This window comes from Galeopterus variegatus, unplaced genomic scaffold (assembly GCF_000696425.1).
Source record: "Galeopterus variegatus unplaced genomic scaffold, G_variegatus-3.0.2 Scaffold358, whole genome shotgun sequence".
NCBI lineage: Eukaryota > Metazoa > Chordata > Mammalia > Dermoptera > Cynocephalidae > Galeopterus > Galeopterus variegatus.
The window spans coordinates 576,465-598,597 of record NW_007726469.1 but is presented as its reverse complement, the minus strand read 5'-3'; the positions used below and the strand labels follow the sequence as shown (position 1 = coordinate 598,597).

The window sequence follows — 22,133 nt, the reverse complement described above, 5'->3', positions numbered from 1 at the left end:
TTCTCTCTCTTCATCTCCCTCTGCAGAGAGACATAAATGTATATAAAGAGATTTCATATGTATATGTCCTGCCACCTAATACTTGGGGACAGGGATTGTATTGCATATTCCTTTAAAATCTCAGAATATTGTAGATAACATTCTGCATTTACAGATTTAAAAAACCAAACCAAACCAAAACAAAAAACACCCTGAGGCCCAGAGGAGCTGAGTGATTTGCACAGGGTCACACCACAAGTTAATAAAAATGCACTAAGACTGGAATTGCTGTCCTGGGAATTCAACTTGCATAGGGCTAAGCGGTTGGGAGCTAGTATTAGCTCACTCTATCAGATGAATAAATTCATGCAAGAGCAAGAATGAACGTATGCGTGAAGAGTAAGTAACTTACAGATTAGATGGTTTAAGACCATCACAGTCAGATCCGGCAACAAAAGACGTCGATTGAGCTTCTAAGTGGATAAGTTTAACTGCGTGGTTCCCTCTATCCCAAGTCAATTGCCAGAAGGATCCTACTGACCTTTTTGCCATTAACCTCTCCCCTCTTGACCCTTTTCCTCTTGTTGAGGGAATTCTAGGGTGGTATTTACTACCTCTTCAAAAGGAATCAAAGGAAAACAAAACACACAATAATCTCAAAAGGACCAGGTTTTTTATCCCTGCCTCCCCCCAACACACACGCACACAGAGCACTACTGGGAGCACGGTATTCTATGACTCAGGTTGCTTTTTTCCCAGGGGCTTTACAGGAGCAAGCATGAGGAGGAGTGAGTGAAAAATGCAGGAGGAGATAAAGCTTGGGGGGAGGTGAGAAGTTTCTTCCATAGTTATGTGGAAGGGGAGGTGGGAGACTCGAGCTGGGAGAGGGAATCTTCCAGCTGTGTGCAGGGCCATAACCTTGCTACTCACATCTGCCTCGTTCCAGAGCCCTGGGATGCAGAAGGACTCCAGCAGGTCACTACCGCACAGCAGCAAGATCCGCAGCTCTGAGGAGGAGGAGGAGCAAAGTTTGCAAAGGGTAAGTGCAGACCTGGGAAGCAATCGACCCTCAGCCTTCTTCCCCTGTGAACGCAGAAGTCCTGCACCCTGGGGGCTGCGGGGCTCAGTTCTCCTAAGCACCCCTGCACCAGGGTGTGTGCAGTGCAGAAAGCTCTGCTGCCCTCTCCCTTGGGTTCATGTCCAGACCACCCTCGTCCCCTGTGGGAGGAACTACTCACGGCAGGGAGAGCAGAGCACAGACGGTGACTGGCCCTCCCGGGTCACCCAGGACACGGATCTTTCAGAGCTGAACCAGGGTGGTCGGTCACCCTAACAGACTGAGCCAGCACCTTGTCTAAGTTCTAAGGGCCTCTATCTTGCTCCCTATCAGGCTCAAGGGTCAAAGGAGTTGGGATTCTTTGCTACTGTGCATTGTCTGGAGTTTGTCTCCCGTCACAAGTGCCAACATGGTGGGGGCAGTGGGGGGACAGAGTGTACCCATGAAGTAGCTGAGTTTATCAGATGTGTCCTCCCTTTGCCTGGCGCTGTCCCCAGCAGGGGGCTTGAGAAGCGAGGCTGAGGCCGCACCCCACCCCTTCTCTTCCTGGCACCCAGGCACGTTCCTGCTTGTCAGTAGTTTTTCCTCCCTTATTAAGCCCACTCTGAATTATCCCAGTGAGCCCCATTGTTGCTTAAAACAGGCGGCAAACTGGCTCACTTATTAAACCTAGCAACAGGGAGAAAAGAACCCTGGGGTTCTTAGAACACCACGGGGACAGTCCTCCACCCAGGATGTGATTCAGGGTGTCTGTGGTGGGCTCCCAGGCACACCAGGTCCTTCTGTCTGAGGCTGAGGCTATGGGGGCATCTTGTCTGACGCACTGAGACAGCCCTGTGCTGAGCTCACCACCATCTTCCCGAGACAGCTGCCACCCCAGACCTGGAGGCCAGAAAATGTGAGACGAGCCTGCCCACAGCTCTGCCTGCCTTAGACCTCAGAGCTAGCTCAGGGCCTGATGAGGACTCTCAGGTGGCAGGCGTGCCCCTGCCGTGGAAGGAGTCTCCAGGTGGTCTGGGTGGGCGAAGGCTGATGATGGATAGTGCCAGTATCTTGTCATCCAGGGTCCTCAGGGCACCCCATGGAGGGCTAGGGTCTTCACTACTAAATATTCCTGCACCCTCACTTTTCTCCATCCGTTTATGTGCGGGGAACTTATCTTTACAGCCCCAGGGTCTGGCAGAGTGACTGGCGCACGGTAGGTGCTCAAACACGTCAACTGTATGAGCGAACAGACAAGCTGACGACAGAGGCAGTGGGCTGCCGGGGAGACTCCTGGGCAACCTGGGATGGTTGTGGAGGCTATGGTGGCCTCTGCTCTCACATCATGGGGACGCTGGGGGAAATGCCTCCTGAGTCAGTGCCCCCTTCCCCATCGTATGCCATGGGATTGCTGGCCCAGCTCCCCACCTGTGGAGGTGAACCAGGCCTGGTATGGCTGGGAGTTGCCAGATTGGGCTCATTCCTGGGATTTTGTTGGTCCCTGAGCCCCGCTTAGAGCCACCCAGAGTTCCAGGTCGGTTCTCTGTTGAAAGAGTGAGGCTCTGTACCTCTGGCTGCCTAAAAGTTCAGTTAGGCAGCTGTGACCAGAGGATGTACTGGCCCTCAGCATTCTCTGCATCAGTGGTTCTCAACTGGGGCAGTTTTGCAATTGCCAGGGGACATCTGGCAATGTCTGGAGACAGTTTTGGTTGTCACAACTGGGAAAGGGGGATGTGCTATTGACGTCTAGTGGGTAGAGGCCAGGGCTGCTGCTAAACATCCTACAATGCACAGGACAGCCCCCACAACACAGAATGATCCGGTCCCAAATGTCAGCAGTGCCGAGGTTGAGAAACCCTGCTTACAGCCATGAAAATGAGGCTCTTTGCTATTCCCAAGCCAGGGACTCACTTTTCCACCTGAAAATAACGTGGAATATATATATAAATATTTTTTTTTTAAGTCAAAGCACAGAAAGTTAAAGATGGGGGCGGGGGCAGTCTCTGCCGTTTCTTGCAGGACCAGAACAGGTGTATTAGTCACCACAGCAGCCCCAGCAGGGCTTGAGATTCCTCAGGCGGCCGCTGGAGGGCAGCAGTGATTTCTCCCAGTTTAGTGTGTGAGACGAAGGCATGTTTTCAGCCCACTAGCTCTTGGCCTGGGGCAGCCCTGAGGAGCAGTCAGCTGTGAGAAACACGGAAATGGGGTCACAGATGCTAATGGGGCTAGGAGAAAACGGCTGTTCCTTCTCGTGAAGTGTGCAAGGGGACTTCAAATAGGGGGATGTTTGAGCCCCAGGGCCTCGCAGAGCACAAGGCTCAGGAGGCAGTGTAGCTCCCTTCCACCTCCTTTGGGCTCTATCTCCTTCCCAAGGTCACCCTGACCCAGGACCGGGAGCCAGAATCAGTGCTCTACCTCCACACTCCCTTCCCAGGAATCCCAGATATGTGAAGCCCAGGCAGGGTGGCCCACCCCAGCTCCCACTGCACACCAAGGCAGCCTGCCACCTGGGCCACGCCACACCATGAATCTGTCTGACAGCTGTGGCCACCCAGCTCTCCTTCCTCTGAGCCTTAGTGATCGCCATTCCCTACGCTGCACTGTGCCTTCTTATCAGACACTGGCGGACCCCTTCCCTCTCAGGGAACAGTGAGGACAGGGAGGTAGACAGCCAGAGCCTCAGGGAAGCCAGAGGTGAGAGGACACTCCCCAGTTCAATTTAGGATCACGTGAAGCTAGAGGAGTAAGCCAGATGGGGCTGACTACCCTGCCCCTCACGAGGCTATAGAGAGATAACATTAGTGGAAGCGCAAACACGGACAGCAGTGGCCTCGGTGGGAGGGGGAGCTCCCTGAGTCAGGGTGGGAGATGGCCTAATACAGAAGCCCACGTGCTGGAAAGGCAAACAAGATCATAGCGGATGCTTGGCCACAGTAAACCCTCTGGAACAAGGAAAGAGGGAAACATACACTGGAATACAGTTAAAAGTCCCAAGACTGCTCTGAGCTCTGCTGCTTGGGAGGCTGCCCGGGAGGCTGCCCAGGAAGGTAGCAGTTCCTGGCCAGGTGCAGAACTGCAGGGAAGTGGGCTTTCCTCCAGGCACTGGCACCTTCACTCCCATCCTTGCCTTTTGGGTTTGGGGCTGCTTTGGGGAGCAACCAGAAAACCAGGTGCTCCTCCCTGTGACCTTCAGACATGGATGTGCTGGTAAATAAAGGATATTAAAATACAATAAGATAATTAGGAAGCAAGGAGTTTTGAGTATTCATTACCTTTGTTTTTAATACATATATTTAACTGTAAGTTAATATAACGTAATTTTTAGTACTGGCTTTGTTTAACAACTGGTATGCAAAATTCCTGAAAACTTTACAGATGATTCTTGCAAACCAGTATGAGCTGAGTTAGGCACAACACTGCACATCAGATCAGAGGATGGGACGCAGAGAAGCCCCTTGAAATGATGGCATGTCTGGGGAGAGCAGGTGCTCAGGTACAGTCCCACGCCTCGAGGATCATGCAGGAGCCCTGACCTCCAGCCCACAGACAGGGGAGTACCCGGAGGGGGTGCTTGGAGTCTTTTCAGCAGGAATTTAAGACTGAGTGTGTCTGCTGGACACCAGGCTGCCTCTCATCATAGAGGTCCAGGCATTCCTGTTGTCACCTGCCCTCCTTGTCACCTGGTACCTGTGCCAACTCCAGCTTCACTTTGGTGTCTGTCTACCCTTTCCCCAGCTTCGGATACTTGGGTCTCTCTCTTGTGTCTCTCGTCCACTCTGGAACCTTGGGAAGATGTCACTTTTCTGGTTTGCTTCTCCTCCCCACCCTGACAGCTCTGTGTAACCGCGCTCACCCACTCTGGCCCACTCTGGCATTGGGCTGGAGCTTGGGTTGGCCTCACACAGAAGTGGGGTGCCTTAACCACAGCTCAAGGCTGCAGGGGAGGCCGTGGAGGTGGCTTTCAGTTCCCCTATCCTTCTCGACCTTCAAGCACTGAACACCTCTGCTAAGGAAGGCAGGTGAGCTCTTCTGCCTCGCTTATGTGCAGTGTCTGTGGGTAAAAGGAGTCTCTCCAGCTAGCACGCGGCTCAACTTTCATGTTTTTAGATGAGGGAAGAGAAGCTCTGAAGGGAAAATTGCTGATTGATCCAGTCCTTTCTCCTGGGAACTGGCCTGAGTCCAGTCAGGAGATGTTGAAGGGGAGCTAAGAATACGATCTTTGCTTGGGAACAATCATCCTTCTGAGTGGATGCTGCTGCAAACACAACCTAGGGTGCTCAAGCCTCTGCCCTCCAGACATGGCCTGAGGTGGCAGCAGGCGACTCCACTTATCCCCACCCTCGCAGCCCCACTCACCGATCTCCTCGTACCGCATCACTGTGCCCAGGTTGGCGTTCTCATCTAAGGAGGACAAAGGGGACACAGAACATTAGGGAAGTGGCTTCCTGCTACCCAACATGTGGTCTGGCCTTGGTAGGAGCAATCGGGGTGGCTGAGGAGGGTGAGAGTAGGAGGGGCCTCCCTGCACGGGGACATCTAAGGAGAGCGAATGGACGGCACAGTCCAGCATAAAATTGAGAGGAGGCATCTCCTCCAGCTGCAGGGGCAGGGCTTCACATTCCTGGGACTTCAGAGTTAGACAGCCTCACTGGGAACCAATGGCGAACACACCTCTCTCATGCTGAGTGCCTTCTCTTTCCTTCTGAATCTTAGAGAGGCTGCCCACAAATGCAAGGTCCTCAAAACCTAGGGAGATGGCTTTTGAGGCACAGTCCAGCATAAAATTGAGAGGAGGCATCTCCTCCAGCTGCAGGGGCAGGGCTTCACGTTCCTGGGACTTCAGAGTTAGACAGCCTCACTGGGAACCAATGGCGAACACACCTCTCTCATGCTGAGCGCCTTCTCTTTCCTTCTGAATCTTAGAGAGGCTGCCCACAAATGCAAGGTCCTCAAAACCTAGGGAGATGGCTTTTGAAGTCACAGGAAGTAGCCCTCTCTTCTTAGGGGTTACTTGGCTTAAAGAACAAGCGCAACTGGGGATGGTGAGACTTTTCACATGGCGGAATGCAGTGAGAGCCTGCAGGAAGAGGTGAAGGGCACAGCCTTTGATGTGCCCTCTGGTGTGTGCAATGCCCGCATGGGGTGCCTGCTGTGCACAAGTGCACACACACACAAAACCACAGAAGTGCTATCTCTGTCCTCTGCCTCTCTTCCTCCTCAACCATCCCTCTTCGTTCCTTTTCACGATGCTTGAAATTGGAAATCTCAGAAATGACAGAAGTATATGAGAAAGAGCCCCAGTGACCTGATATTCTCATGCATGCTGAGTCCTTGGGGAGCAGCCAAAAAACAGGGAATTAGGAAAGAGCATTGCCTCTCCGCAGGAGTACAGGCACTGCCAGAGCTGGGATGACCTGAGGGAGGATTCTGGGCCCCTCTGAAAGCCTTCAGGTGTGTGGATCCGTTCTATGGGGGTGGGGGTGAGAAATGAGCACGGCCTCGAGGAGAGGGGATGACCACAGGAGGCCTCCCAAGCAGCTCCAGGCCAGGCTGACCACAACGTCTGGACTCCCATCACAGCTTGGCACTGTAGGCCTGGGGACATTCCGGTTCACCTCTGGACTCTTTCAATTACTGATCTACAAATGGTCATCACAATAGGTTGTCTTAGTCTGTTCAGTACGCTCTAACAAAATACCATAGAATGGGTGGCTTATAACAACAAATTTATTTCTCACCATCTGGAGGCTGGAAGTCCAAGATCAAGGCACTGTCAGATTTTGTGTCTGGTGAGGACCTGTTTCCTGGTTCACAGGTGGTACCTTCTTATTGTGTCCTCACATAGTAGAAGGGACTTGCTAGCTCTCTGGGGTCCCTTTTATAAGGGCACTAATCCCACTCATGAGGGCTCCACCCTCATGATCAAATCACTTCTCAAAGGCTTCAGTTCCTAATACTATCACCTTGGGGGTTAGGGTTTCAACATATGAATTTTGGGGGGACACAAACATTCAGACCATAGCACAGGTGCTTGGGGGTATTTGCGGAATGGATGAAGGGAGGAGGGAAAGACAAGAGACAGGACTGGGCAAGAAGGTGCTTGCTGCCTTACCGACGAAGGTGAAGCGCTCCACCGGCGGGCGGACGCAGCAGATCCGGCTGAGGCTCTCTCCCACCTTTCCCAAGATCTTGGCTGCGGGAGAGAGCAAGACAGGAACAGAGGGCGAGAACCATGTGCAACTTACTTACACTCGGGTCGGCCCGGCATGGGGGCCGCTGTGAACAACAGGGGTGCACTGGAGGGGGTGCGGGTAGGAGAGTGGAAGGCAGAAGCAGGGTAGAGAGAAAAGAACAGAAATACAACAGCAAAAATCCCTTCTGTTCATTCGCAGTCCAAGGCACAAGCATCATGAGCTATAGACTGGAACCTATTTTCTGTCATTTATTACATTGCTGAAAAATTGGAAAACATGTAAAAAGGAAAATAGAAAGCACCCATAAGCCCACCCTAGAGAAAACCATGGCTAACATATTGGTACATTATTTATTTTCTTCCATTCTTAAAGTGTTTATTACGCAGGTATGTCCACACAACACAAGCTGGATCAGAGCCTACATTTAAAGGGTAACTATGCTGTTGACTTTTTTTGTGTTTTCTATCATGAGCATTTCCTCACTGGGTTTGTCCTAAGTCTATCCTTAGCCACCGTCCCCACCGGACAGTAACACCCTCATCCAAGGAGACTCAGCCTGTGGCAAAGTGTACACTTGGAATCATTTCTGCTGGGCTAAGGCGTTCCTTCCCAGGCAGATGGTCTTTAGAATCATCAGATATGCTATTTGGCTAAGAGGGATCTGGTTTTCAATTATCTCTCTGGGCTCCAATCCAGAAAATTTTTTCCGAACCCCCATATGTAGCTGTATAGAAACTATAAAATTCTGGCTCTTCTTTGTGAATTACCCTCTTTATATTAGACCAATAATATAACAGCTTAAGGTCTCTAGGCTTGAAAAGTAGTACCAGAATCTCTCTCTTGGAATTGGTCTAGGAGAAAACATTAAAGCGTGGACCTTGGAGCCTACCAGTCCTAAATATGAATTCTAGCTCTTCTCCTTTTGAGGTTTGTGACCTTAGGCAAATCGCTTACATTCGCTGAATCTATTTGTTTTCTATTTGTAAATGAGAACATGATGCGTATATCACAGAATTACTGATTTAAGTGAGAACGCATGAAAAGCCCTGAGTACCATCGGGACATGCAGAACGAGACGTCGGGTAAGTGTTGGTGGCCCCTGTTCTCTGTCACTGAAGACGTGGCTAAGAGTGTGGGGTTCTGGATGCAGACTGCCTGGGTGACTCATGGCCCTGCTACTTCCTCCCTGTGTGACCTTGGGCAAGATCCTCAACCTCCCTGGAAAAGGCAGCGAAAAATGCTCCTTTTTGTATATTTAATTCTCAGGTAAGGCAATTATATTCAAATGCAGAAGAAGAATGTACACCAACACCCTGTTTCTCTCTCTCTCCCTCACTGTGATTGTGACTATTTTGCTCTCATACTCTACATTAAGGGTTCTCAAAGTATGGTCCCTGGACAAGGAGCATCACTTTATTAAAAATGCAAATCCTCCTCCCCCTCTCAGACCTACTAAATCAAATTCTGAGGTGGGGCCCAGCAATCAGCATTTTAACAAGCTTTCCAGATGATTCTGAAGTTTGAGAACCACTGTGCCAATGTTCCCCTACCTGCAGTGGGCTTGGTGGGCACGTTGTTATTCTGGTAAATGGGCTGGGAAGTCTCATGTTGTGGCTGTCCGATCACAGGCGTCATGGAAGGTGTGTTGACATTGGAGAGGATGCAGCCAGTCACTCTCTAGGGAGAGGCAGAAGTGCTGAGTCAGTGTCATTAGCCGAGTGACTTTGAAAAGCATTTCCCAGTTATCTCCAAAGGGTCGTCTACTTGACCATCACAGTGAGGCCACCTATAGCTGAGGGAGAGCCCTGGGGTGGGCTCTAGACCCAGCTGCCCCATGCAGTCACTAGGGTGGCAGGAGACAGGATAGCTCAGTGGGAAAGCATGGGATGTGGTGTTACACAGACCTGGGTCCAATTCAGGCTCTGCCTTCTTCTAGCTATGTCACCCTGGACAGTTAGTTAACCTCTCCGGAACCTCAACTCCAGGTTCTAACAATATGCCTGCCTTTTTAGATTGTGGTAGGTTTACACAAGCAAGCGTATGCAAAGTGCCAACAGAGGGCCTGACACATGGTAGGAACTTCAGAAACAGCAGCAGATGTAGTAACCTTCTGCAAAACATGAATATCTGCCCTCCCTGCCTACTTCTTGGGGCTCAAATGAGATCATGTCTGCAAAAGGGCTCTGTGAGCTTTGGAAAGGTCCCCCCCACACAAGCACAATCACCACCTGCAGCCTCTTTGGACCAGAGAAGTCAACAACACGGCGGAGCTAGAGAGCTGTGCCAGGCAGAGCAGGGTGTGTTTGTGTTGCAGGAGGAGGGGCGGGTGGCTTCTGAGCCCTCTCTCCCCTGCTTGACAGTGGGAATACACATTCCAGAGCCAAACGGAAATTCTATGTGTATAAACCATTGTCCTGTGTTATCTGGCCGGCTGCTTCTACCCAGTGCACAGAAAAGAGAGCTGATAATGCAGCATTCTTCACAGCTGACCCAGAAGCAACCCCCACTTGCCGGAGGTGAGCGGGAGAGTAGCTATTGGGCAACAGAGAAACAAAGGATGAATTTTCAATCTGTTCAGCTTCACAAGCCACTGCTTATCCCAGGTCCCTTCCCTGAAGCCAGCATCCTGGGAGTGATGGTGCCTACCACCCACTCTTGCCCACCACCCTTTCTGGCTTAGAAAAGGTCTGCCAGAGGACCCCTGAGTCCCAGCACTGAGGTGACCCTCTGAAGGCACCTCTTCCACAGGCCACTTTGCAAGCAGAACAGCATGTGAGTCCTTCTGAGCCCTAGAAGGGCAGGCATTTGTCTGGCAGGGTGACCTGTCACTTTTGTAATATTCCCGATAGGAGGAGGTCACAGCAGCACCCAGCCACATCTGGGAGCCAGCCGGGGCCGGGAACCCTGGGATCCTCTCAGCCCGCTGTGGGCTTCTCTGCCGGGCTGTGGCTGGTGGGGTGGGAGAGTAGCCTGCCTCCTGTTATTATCATTGCACTGCCAGAAGAGAAGATGCCACACTCCGATTTAATAACTGATCCAGTAGCTGAGGAACGTCTTCCCCTTGCTGCATCGTCAGTCCTATTCGACTGGTCCTATCCCAGAGAAGAACACGCCAGCTGCATGCCTGGCTCCAGCCCTCACCAGGCCTCACGGGCTCTCCTGCTCCCAGAGACCTTTCCCAATGTCATCCTGAGCCACCTGTTAAGTCACGTGTCTACCTCTCTGGCAGGTCTACTCTCTGTGCCAGGAACACCGGCCTCACACCAGGATGGGGAAGGCTGGGAGTTATTAGGAAGCAGCTCCGAGCTCTTGCTGTAAGGCAGGGGGCCCTCCCAATCCACATTCTCTGCCAGCCTCTGCCCATGGTGGCAACAGCTGGGGCTCCTGGCCAAGCTTCTCTGGCCCAGACTCATGCGTTGAGCATGAGTAAGAGGGAGAGTTCAGGAAGCCCAGGCATTTAAGTGACAATACAATAGCCAGGCTTCATGGCCAGTGTAGCCAGCGCTCAGGAATGCCTAAGGGGTCTCTTTCATCATGGAGCCTGAAAGGTTGTGTGTGTGGGGCTGGCCAGTTGGCTCGGTTGAAGCATGGTGTTGATAATACCAAGGTCAAGGTTTCGGGTCCCCTTACTGCCCAGCCACCAACAATAAATAAATAAATAAAAGGTTCTGTGTAACTAGAAGGAGCACAGCCCCCTCTGCCCCGAAAATCCCCAGCTGACACGTAGGATGAGAAATAAACTCATGTGAAGCCCCTGACATTTTAGGGATGTTTGTTACAACAGCACATCTTAGCTTATCCTGACTGATACACCCTTGTACAGTAAGATGGGGTCTTTTACTACTGCTGTTGTTGAGACTAGCACAGAGGACCTGGTCAGTGTGACCCCCTGTCAGAGTCTTCTCAAGAGAACCAGAGAAGAGTCAGGATGTGTGTGAAGGGTTCTGAAAGCAGAGGGAAGAGAGATCAGTTATCTCCAACTCCACAGGACAAAAACTTAATAGATTAAGCAACAGCCACCTGGTCTTCCCCTTGACTTCCCAGGATGGTTTGAGCCCAGATTTATTAAAATAAAGCACAGGGGCACGGTATTGGAGTGTGGGTGGGCAGGGCCTGCTCCCCAAGAAGACTATGGCAGGCCATTTGACAGCAAGGACACAGGCGGGATGGAGGCTCTCCCTGGGCTAGCACATGGCCCTGCTGATTGTTATCTGGGGAAGGGGAGGGCTCCATGTCAGCCAGTGGGGGTGAGCAGGATTCCTGTTTGCTGTCTTGGCGGTCAGGCTTCTCGATGGCGCTGCTTTGCATCCTGTCACTGAGGGAGTCGATGGGTTGGTATTGATCTGGGAAGGGTGCTTTCTGCACACTGGCCAGTGCTGCTGGCTGGGGTGGAGCCCGTTCTACCTGGCAACCAGCCCAGCCCCAGGCCCCAGGCTCCTGTCACTGTTCCCACTCCTGTTCCCACTCGTGTGGGTTCACTAAGCACTCACCAGGTGCTCTTAGATGCGCAGGCTCCTCTCTGCACTCCCTTTTACCCACTGATAAAACAGGGATCAGACACCTTCTGCCCGAGGGGCTCTTGTGAGGAGGAATGGGTGGGAATGAGAGTGCGATGGCCGGCAGGTGTGCAGGGCCTCAGCTGCAGCATCGGATCGCAGCGCAAGGAGACCTCATGCAAGCGTCCCTCTCTTCTGCTTTCTTTATCCAGTCTCCTCTCTCCTCACTTTCTGAAGTCCTATGACTGTGGCCTCCTTAATCCCACCTTGAACCTGCTCCCGGATGAGGAAAGCTCCTCAAGTCATATCCACAGCAGCCCCCAAATGCGAGGCCATGGCAGGTGGAAGGCAGGGAGCAGCCCTGATGCCGCTCTGGATTCCTAATTCACTGCCCCCCTTCGTGCTGTTCGTGGCTGGACTCTCCCACAACTGGCAGAGAAATTGGAAGCTGAAACCAGGTCAGTAGGCCAGCAGCACCTCTCTCCGCCCTGCCTGGCTTCTGCAGGCCCAGCCTCTTCCCTGCACCCTGGTGGTCCACCCACCCCTCAGCCGCGGCCCAGCTCACCTTCATGAGGTCCCGATGGTGTTCCAACACACTGCAGGTCGTCTGCCAGGTGTCCTGATAGCACTCCCATGGGTCCACCCTAATATCGTGGGAGAGAGGTTTCCCTTGGTTTCCATTCTCACCCTCTTTCCTTGTTTCCTTCCAAAGACCACATAGCTTAGGGAGCTTTGCGCACATGTGCTTAGATCTCAAATCAGGTAAAGCCTGGGCATGAAACACTTTTCCAAGCCTCAGTTTCCCCCTCTGTAAAATGAGAGGAGTGTGGCATAGACTAATGAGATGCCAGTCTGCGTGGGTTTAATCCCAGCCTCAGCGTTCCAACTGTGCAGCTTTGGGAAGGTTATGTGATCTCTCAGAGCCTCACTTTCTCCATCTGTGAAACAGGAATAACAGCAGACACTTTCTGTGGTTTTGTTAGAAGGGCTCAGTAGGTTTTATATGTGCACTGCTCCACTACAGTGTCTTGCTCTTATTCTTACTTGCAAAATGGGAATTCTCCTCTGGACTGTATAGGATTATGATGAGGTTTAAATGAGCCAGACGCTCGTCAAGTGGTGGCTGAGGTTATCCTTGACAGGCCGCAAGCACAGAGAATCCACCCCATCTGCCTCCCTGTGCAGAGGGTGCTCCGTGGGCATGGACGTGGGGCAGGGCAGTCAGACTGGAGGCACAGACCCACAGACTGGCCAATCCCTGCTGTATATTAGGTTGTGCAGTGAGCAGGGATCAAGCCCCAGGTGGAGGCAGCATTTGGGCTTAATTGTCAACTCAATGAGCTGCTAAATTGGGATATTTCCCAAACATTTTCTTAGCAGTTGAGCATTCTCTCTCTACCCACTGCCATGTACACACACCTAAGGTTCTCAGAGATGAGACCTCACTCACTGAAAACCCTTAGACGGTCAGCTCACCCTCAACCTGGCTCCTCCCAGAGCCCTAACCACCCATCCCCTGCCCAGGTGCACACAGTTGCCCAGAGATAGGCGAACTCGACCTGGCTAAACTGGGTGCCCCAGCCAGCCCCCATCTCTACAGCTAGCTCTTAAATCCCCAGTGATCTCGATTCTCGGAATTCTGATTTTCCAAGGGCCTAAAACAGCACGGGGCAGGCAATAGGCACTTGGTAAATATTTGTTGAAGGAATGAGGGAATGAAGGAATGATTCCAGAATCTTCTAAGCACATCCAAGCAGTAACAGCATGCTGCCCAGTGTTTTCCCTGCTGGACCCCATTTTCCCAGGAGATCAGGGGTCACAACATTAAGAGGCCTCATTTCTAATGCTGACCTGGCCACCAATGTGCTGCCGCTCAAGCCTTTTGACTTCTCTGGGCCTGTTTCTCACCTGAGAAAAAGCAGCTGCCTCTACCAAACCTATGTCTTGGGGGGACGAGAATCCATAAAGGGTATGTGCTTCTCACACAAATCACTGCACACAACGGCAAGGATCACTGTTCAATTATTACTGTCGCTCCCTTCACTGCTCTCATTTCCGCCCACCCGGCTCTTCTTCCCAGGCTGAGTCTCCACATCCCTCCTGCCGAGGTCAGCTTCTCATCGCTCCCCCCTTCCATGGAGACCTCTAGGCGCTGCTTAGTTTTCCCTGGGGGGAAATTACAGCACAAATGGTGTGCCATTATTTTTTTAAAACATTATCTTCTCATGCAAATTATAACGGTAGGAACTTTGGGGAGCATAATTAGCATAATTAGTGGAAGCTTGCTTTAATTACACAGCAAGCTCAGCAGATGACAGGACAGGGGTGGGGTGGGGGGTGGGGGGTGCTGCCATCTTAGACCATGTCTGACCAGAAAAGCAGTGACCGGAAAGGCACTGCTGGGTGTGACTTGGTATGAATGCCATAAAGGGCAGGGCTGGCAGGCCCAGCACCCCTGTCTAGGAGTCGGTGGGGGGCCCTTAGGGAGCCTAAGTACGGGAACAGGGAAGTGCCAAGGCCAGGGAACATTCCCTGAAAGGCAGAGTCCAGGGAAGTTAGTGGGAATGCGGTGGGAGGCGTTTCAGGTTTTCTGGCCTTGCCTCACCCAAAACCCAATGATGTTTTTGAAAGCTCTAAGAATCAGGCTAGCAGAGAACGACAGATGCTGGTGGGGATGCAGACAATGCGAACTCTTCTAGACTGTTGATGGGACTGGAAATTAGTGCAGCCATTATGGAAAACAGTATGGAGGTGCCTCAAACAATTACAGATAGAACTGCCATACGATCCAGCAATTCTGCTGCTTGGTACATACCCAAAGAAATGGAAATCATCATGTCAAAGGGATACCTGCACTCCCATGTTTATCGCAGCTCTATTCACAACAGCCAAGAGTTGGAACCAACCTAAATGTCCATCAGTCGATGACTGGATAAGGAAAATGTGGCATATATACACAATGGAATACTAACCTGCCATAGAAAAGAATGAAATTCTGCCATTGGCAGCAACATGGATGAACTTGGAGAAAATTATGGTAAGTGAAATAAGCCAGGCACAGAAAGCGAAATACCGTGGGAGCAGAAAATAAATAAATAAACAAGAAAGGAAAGAAAGCTACAACGATCACAGTAATTCCCCAAACATTAGAGAGGAGAGAATGGAACTGAGGCCACCAGAGGTGAGAAAGGGGGAGGGGAAAGGGGATTAGGGAGAAATTAGTAAAGGACCACAAAAAATGTTTACATTGTGTAATGATAAAATTTAAAATTTTTTTTCTTAACTAAAAAAAAATTAAAGAAAAAATAAAAAAGAATCAGTCTAGAACCCAGATGTACCAAAGCAGGTGAAACACTTAAATCTCCCTCTTTAGTTTCATGGGTCCCATAGCTTGGTTCAAAAATAAAGCTATCCACTGTGCCACCCCCGGAGGTCTACCTAATTATTGCCTGCGCAGGGCTTATATGCCTTCCTTCTGCCTCCCTACCCTTTCGGGATCCAAATTACTGCTGGGACTTTCCCGCTTTCCACACCCCACTGCCAGTGAGTCCCAGGGCCACCTGCCTCTGGCCTCATCAGGCCCTCCCTACCTGATCCAGTCGGAATTCTGGACGGCCAGCTGACACATGATGAGGCGGTGCCTGCTCGACACAAGGCCCTGGGAAACAACAGAAGAATCACTGGGAGGCTCCCTCTGTTCCCCACAACATCCCTGGTACCCCACCCCAAGCCAGCCCATCAGAAAAGTGCAGCCACTTTTTAGTGGTGAGGCGGAATGAGAGAGGCGACCCCTTTACTTGTGCATGTGCCACACAGACAGGCATGGAGTGGCAGAGGGAAGAAAAGGACACAGGGTGTGTGGCGTATAGCACCCCAACAGGGTCACCAGATGAGCCTCCATTTACGCAGCAGCCAGTGTGCGCCCTGCACAGAGATGAGACCTAGCTCTGCAAATGCTGCCTTGTCCTATGACTCAGTGTGGCTGAGCCCACCAAGTTGTATCTGTGAGAAAAAGGGGAAATGACTGGTAGACCCACATTTTCTGGGACATGTGGCAGGGAGAGAGGGGCAGGGAAATGAATTTTAAATCAGATTATGAGGCATAGGCCATTTTCTCCTAAAAGCCTGGGAAAGACTTGCCCGATGCAGCTTAGCCTGTAACCAGCAGCCAATTTGGCATCCATGCCAAGCCACAGCCAGCAGGGGTGCCTGCCGCTCTCGTAATGAGTGTGACTGGGCCACACCGTGAGCAGCTGCCAGATCATGGGCAGCAGTTCCTCCCAGCTGCTGCTCCAACATCCACTCGTTCAGGTCTGACTGTGGTCCTGAGACGGGAAGCAGGATGGACGCCTGCTCTCGGGCATTCAGCATTTCCAGGAATCTTAGCAGAGAGGGCAGCGGGGCAGTTTTATGCCAGAGGAGCTGTCAGGCCAGGGTGGGGGGATGAAGGAGGAAAGGGGCAGGGGAAGGAACCCACCTGTTTTCCATAGGAGTCATGGACAGGGGAGACAATCCCGCCAATCACGATGAACCTTCCAGTCTTGTGCAGATAATCCCTGGCTCTTTCTAATTAAGAGAAGACAATCACACATTACAAAGAGGAAAGGTGTGGATTAAAGGAGATAATTGAAATCAATACATTCAGCTCTGTAACGCTAAAGTCTATCTCCCTTCTTTTTTGCTATTTAAATAGAAAGTGTCAACTTTCAAAGCAAACACTGGTGATTCAAAAGGTTATGGAACCAGATTTCAGCCCCCGGAAGCAAAAGATTTAGAACTCAAGGGGATTAATCCTGCTTTAAAGGTCCTCTGTGGGAGGAGCCCGGTTGTAGCTCGGAGGGGTTTAAAACAAGCACCTCAATAAAGGCCATTACAGTTACAGATTGGAATTTATGCCCATTGTCACTTGCAGAAATTCCAAGGTGGAGGAGTAGTTAAAAAAAAAAAAAAACCTCCTTATAATATGAAAGATGTGCTGATTGCCTCATCTAATTGCTCTGAAGAGAAAAACCACCAAAACAAAATTAAAGGGCCTTGTGCATAATTGTGGAAAATTAGCAATCAGCCCAAAAGATGGCCATCATTACAGTTGGTTGGGGGAAAAAAAAAAAAAAAGTTTGGCCAAAGAAAAGCCTTTTTTCTTTTGAAAGGAATGCGATGTTGCTTTTCCAAACAATAAGACAAGCCCAATTTCATTTTTGTGATAAAGTTCAGCAAACTCAGAAGGGGCTAAAAAGTCTGGTTCTATCTTACGTCCAAGGGGACTCACTGGACAAATCCCAGCAGGGCCTGAGCTTGTACCACTGAGGAAATCTGGCCCGGATTTTATAGTAGGGAATTGGTTAATGAACGAGGGCTTGGGCAGCAGGGCTGGCTGTGTAGTTCACTAGCAAGTTTCCTGCATTCCCTTGCTGGCCCTCTTAAACACTTAAAAATAATTCTCACCACATTTGCTTCCTGTTTTTCTTTCAATATGAAATCTCTTAGACTGAAAGAATTTAAAAGGCTACTTTTATATTTTCAGCAAATCTCATATTTTTAGATGTACAGAATGATTGAGCAGATTGTGCACATTTTTACATACTCAGCTCCCCAGCCTTTCCCCCCAAGTCTCCCCCATTATATTAATAATCTTGGGGCCGACCCTGTGGTTCACTGCTACAGTGCGCTGCTTGGGAGCGCGGTGGCGCTCCCGCCAAGGGTTCGGATCCCACATACAGACCGGTTCCCGCTCACTGGCTGAGCGAGGGGCGGGTGCAACACCAAGGGTTGCGATCCGTTGCCGGACACGAAAAAAGACAAAAAGGAAAAAAAAATAAAAATAAAAATAAAAAAATAATAATAATCTTGCACTAGTGTGGCACATTTGTTACACTTGATGCATCAATACGAACACATTATTATTAACTATAGTTCATAGTTTCCTTTAAGATTCACTTTTTGTGCCATAGACTTCTATGGGTTTTGACAAACGTATAATGACATGTATCCTCCATTATAGTATCATACAGAGTAGTTTCACTTTCCTAAAAATCTACAGTGTTCCATCCATTCATCCCCCTCACCCAACCCTCGATCTTCTTACTATTTCTATAGATTTGCCTTTTTCCAAAATGCTATATAGTTGGAATTATATAGTACGTAGCCTCTTCAGACTGGCTTCTTTCACTAAACTGAATGCATTTAAAGTTCTTCCATGTCTTTTCATGGCTTGATAGGTCATTTCATTTTATCACTGAATAACATTCCATTGTCTGGATGTTCCACAGTTTATTTATCCCCTCATCCACCAAAGGACATCCTGATTGCTTCCAGTTTCTAGTGATTATGAATAAAGCTGATACAACATTCATGTGCAGGTTTTTGCATGAACTTATGTTTTCAACCCACTAGGATAAATACCTAGGAGCATGATTGCTGGATCACATGGTAATAAAAGTATGTTTAGCTTTGACAGGAACTGCAAACTGTCTTCCAAAGTGGCTGTACCATTTTGCATTCCCATCATTAATGAGAGATCCTGTGGCTCAAAATCCTCATCAGCATTTGATATTGTTTGGTTTTTAGATTTTAGCCATTCTTTTTTTTTTTTGTCTTTTTTACTGACCGGCAACGGGATTGCAACCCTCGGTGTTGCGCCCGCACCGCACTCAGCCAGTGAGCGGGAACCGGTCTCCACATGGGATCTGAACCCTCGGCGGGAGCGCCGCCACACTCCCAAGCGGCGCACTCTCCAGTGCGCCACCAGGCTGGCCCCAAGATTTTAGCCATTCTAATGGATGTGTCACATTTGCTTTTTAAAGGTTAATATTACTTCACTTGTTCTCAAGTCTTATTCTGAGGCCAAGTTAAATGCATTGTAATAAAACTCTTCTATTTAAATGAATTTTACAGCCCCTCCTCTTCCTCTTGGCCCTTCATATCCCAGTCTTCCTCAGGATCATTTCCATCTGGCCCTTGGCTGTCACAGACCCTCTGCTACACTAAGCCAGGCCTCCCTTGCTCTCCCTGTCCCCCAGAAAGTGTCCTCCCCTTACTCTCCACTTACCCAAGCACTTCCTCGGAAGCCCAGCTCCACCCCACTTCCAGCACGCCCGCTCTGTCCAGTATCCTCCTCCTCTGGACCTACTGTCTTACTCCCTCACTAAGCATCCAGTCCAAGGGACCTGGAAATTATTTCCAAAAGTTTATGCCCCAGCTCCTCTTCTGTACTATGAGCTCCTCAAAGACAGGGACTTTGCTGCAGATAAGAGGTCCCACACATAGCCAAAGGAAATGTGCAGTTAACATACGTGTAAGAAGGAAAGTGGGTATAAGATGGTTTGTGTTCAGCTGCTTGTAGGTCAAACAACCTTGACACTGCCTTTTGAACTACTGTGTGGGTTTGAGAAAACATATCTGTGGTCCAAATGTGGTCCAGCTTGTCACCTATGCCCAAGACTTCTTTCGTTCTTAAGCACCCAAGATAGTGACTTGTTTACGAGCAATAGATGCTCAATCAATGTTCACACTTAGAAAGCTAATGTAACTGCCTCCTTACTCTTGCCCCTGCAGGGTGTCCTTCCACTGAGCCATCTCGGTCCAGACAGTCACCCACGTCATTCCTCAGACCACACTCCAGAAAGCACAGGGGAAAATCATTGCATCAAAGAACCTCATTGTCTTAGAAGCTGTCGCCCTTCTCTTCTGGCCAGGATGAGGAGCCCTTTCCCCTGGCAATGCCCCACATTTCACTGCCTTGCAAAGAGGCAGTTTCTGAAAGGAATATCCCCAACCCTAAACCCTGAAAAAGGGCACTTGATCTGAAATAGTTAAACCCAGAGGAGTTATGATTGTGATCAATTTGATTCAATTTAGGAAATGTTTATTGAGCACAAAACATCATGATGGATGCTAGAGGGATATGAGCATAAAGATGTCTTTATATTATTCTCCAAAGTTTCACAATAATGAAAAAACAGAGGCTATACTGGTGACTCTAACAGAGACAGATTGGGATAAGTGCTGTAGCTGTCACTGGCAGTGTTGTTTCACTACAACACACAGTAAGAAACACGTTTCAGGGCCGGCCTGGTGGCGCACTGCTACAGTGCGCCGCTTGGGAGTGCGGCGTCGCTCCCGCCGAGGGTTCGGATCCCACATACAGACCGGTTCCTGCTCACTGGCTGAGCGAGGTGCGGGTGCAGCACCGAGGGTTGCGATCCCGTTGCCGGTCCCGGTCCAGTACGGGCACGACACTGAGGGTTGCAATCCGTTGCCGGACACGGAAAAAGACAAAAAAAAAAATAAAGAAACACGTTTCATGATACCAAACTTACATATGTATATATATGTATATTTAAAGGAAACAAATATATTACCTTACTACAGCACACTGATATTTCCTATTGCATTCTATTCTTATAATCATAAATTTAAACAAAAACCTGTTCACGAACTATAGTTTGAACAACTTTGTACCATAGTTGAGATATTAAGGAGAAGGGGAAAAAGGGATAAGAGAGATTAATTTTGCCTGGGGGCTTGGGGGAGTTGGCAGTGGATTCTTGGAGGAGATATATGTTTAGTTTGGTCTTGAAGAAAGACAGAAGTTCAATAGACATGGACTTCCCAGCCTCCAGAACTGTGAGCAATAAATTTATGTCATTTATAAATTACACAGTCTTTAAGGTATTTTGTTATAGCAGCCCAAACGGACTAAGAAAGTAATCTTCAGAGAAAAGTGTAAGAAGGGTACATGGGATCTCTCTATACCCTTGCAACTTCCTATGAACCTATAATTATTTCAAAATAATTTTTTTTAGAAGTTCATGGTAAACTACAAAACATTACGATTTTAAGGTGGTGGTGTGCAAATCCAGAGAAACTGCAGTTGGTGGAGGTGGACACTTCTGGAACTTCATCTCTGCCCATCGCTTTCCATTTTTGCTGCTATTTGAATTCCAAGATGTTGGGTTGTTACAACAAGGGGGCTTCCTACAATTGTGCTTCTCAAGCTTTGATGCGCATGTGGGGTAAGTGGGGTGGGATCATTCAAGTGCAGGGTCAGATCCTCCCTTTATTTAAAATGTTGATATTTTGCTCATCATGGATTCTTTGCATTGATGTTGATATTTCAAAATATTGCTTCTCTTGATTACTAAGTTTCTGGGTGCCCCCTTAAATTTTGCTCTAGAGGGGGCCATCCCTCCTGCCTCAACCTAGTTCCAGCCCTGCCTGAGATTCAGCATTTCTAACAAACTCCCAACTGGAAACAAAGCTGCTGATCTACAGACTGCATTTTAAATAGCAGTCACCTAAGGAACTAAAGACAGGTGGCAAAGCTCTGCAATGTTAAGGTACCCACAGAAGAAGCTCTTCTTTCTTCCCTGCTCCACCATCACCTCTACCTTGCATGACAAGGGCATTTCTGGACATTGGCAGGAAGCCAGGCCATTGGCAAAGCTGTAGCTAGGAGCACTGAAACTTAATTTCATGCCAGGCTTCCCAAAATGTGGTCTGTTTTGTCCATCAGTTCTGCCCCAGGGAAGGAGCCAAATTTCTCTAACATTTTACGCTCAGGTCTGACCTGCTCTCTGTGTGGTCTCCCCTTTTGCTCCTGTTCTCATGGAGGATCCTGTGGCCAGCAGCGGTGTTGCCTTGTCCTGCCCTCAGTACCCTGAGGATCCGCTGTGTCCCACAGCTCATTCCAGGCCACTTGGAACCAGGAAACTCTTCCTTCCTGATAGCCTGTGCTGGACTGAGCAGATGAGGATGCACACGACGTGGATGATTTGGCCATTAATAAAAATTTATGAGACAGACATGTCTCTTCTGCCTCCTGGCTACTCAGTGAACCTGGCTGACACGTGTAATCTACTCTCCCCTTCCGGAGAGTTAATGCAGGAAACACTGTGGTCAGAGCATCAATACTAACTCAATTTTTCTTTTTCAGCTGCAATTAGAAATGACCCCTTCTGTGCTGTATTCACAGCTGAAGCTGCCTGTATTTTCCTTGTTTGTGAATTTCACAGAGGCCGTCTGGATTTGTAAACATTCTAACCTGTAGAAAGATCAAACATTGGATAATAAAGGAAGAAACCAAGCTGTGAGCCCCTCTAGATGGGGTTATTCCTGTTTAGAGGTTAAGAAAAAAAATTCTTTTTGAAGAAGCCATCCCTGTGGTCTACCAAACTGAACCGGGAGCATTCCCAACCAAAATTTAATGAGTGCTTATTCTGTTCATAGCTCTGTGCCAGTTGCTATAAGGGACATAGAGAGGTAAAAGACACAATCCCCATCTCCAAGGAGCTTAGGTTTTTAACGGGGTGGGGGTGGGGGAAGGACACAGCATATCCCCTGCTTAGGGACTAGATACCAAAATGGGCAACAGGGACATTGCCTTCAGGGGACAGAGCTAGCCCAGTGGGGGGGGGGGGGCCGGGG

At 49.5% G+C, this 22,133-nt stretch overlaps 1 protein-coding gene across 1 annotated transcript in view; it reads right to left on the bottom strand.

Moving 5' to 3' along the window:
- The window catches only part of NMNAT2 (nicotinamide nucleotide adenylyltransferase 2), a 148,049-nt gene that overhangs the window by 19,284 nt on the left and 106,632 nt on the right, over positions 1–22,133 (bottom strand). Inside the window, exons 2-8 of the mRNA XM_008567944.1 lie at positions 16,186–16,274; positions 15,299–15,366; positions 12,274–12,352; positions 8,763–8,889; positions 7,131–7,211; positions 5,375–5,419; positions 910–986 (exon numbers count right to left, since the gene is read on the bottom strand). Of these exons, the coding sequence (XP_008566166.1) occupies positions 910–986; positions 5,375–5,419; positions 7,131–7,211; positions 8,763–8,889; positions 12,274–12,352; positions 15,299–15,366; positions 16,186–16,274 (566 nt within the window). The remainder of the gene's footprint in view (positions 1–909; positions 987–5,374; positions 5,420–7,130; positions 7,212–8,762; positions 8,890–12,273; positions 12,353–15,298; positions 15,367–16,185; positions 16,275–22,133) is intronic.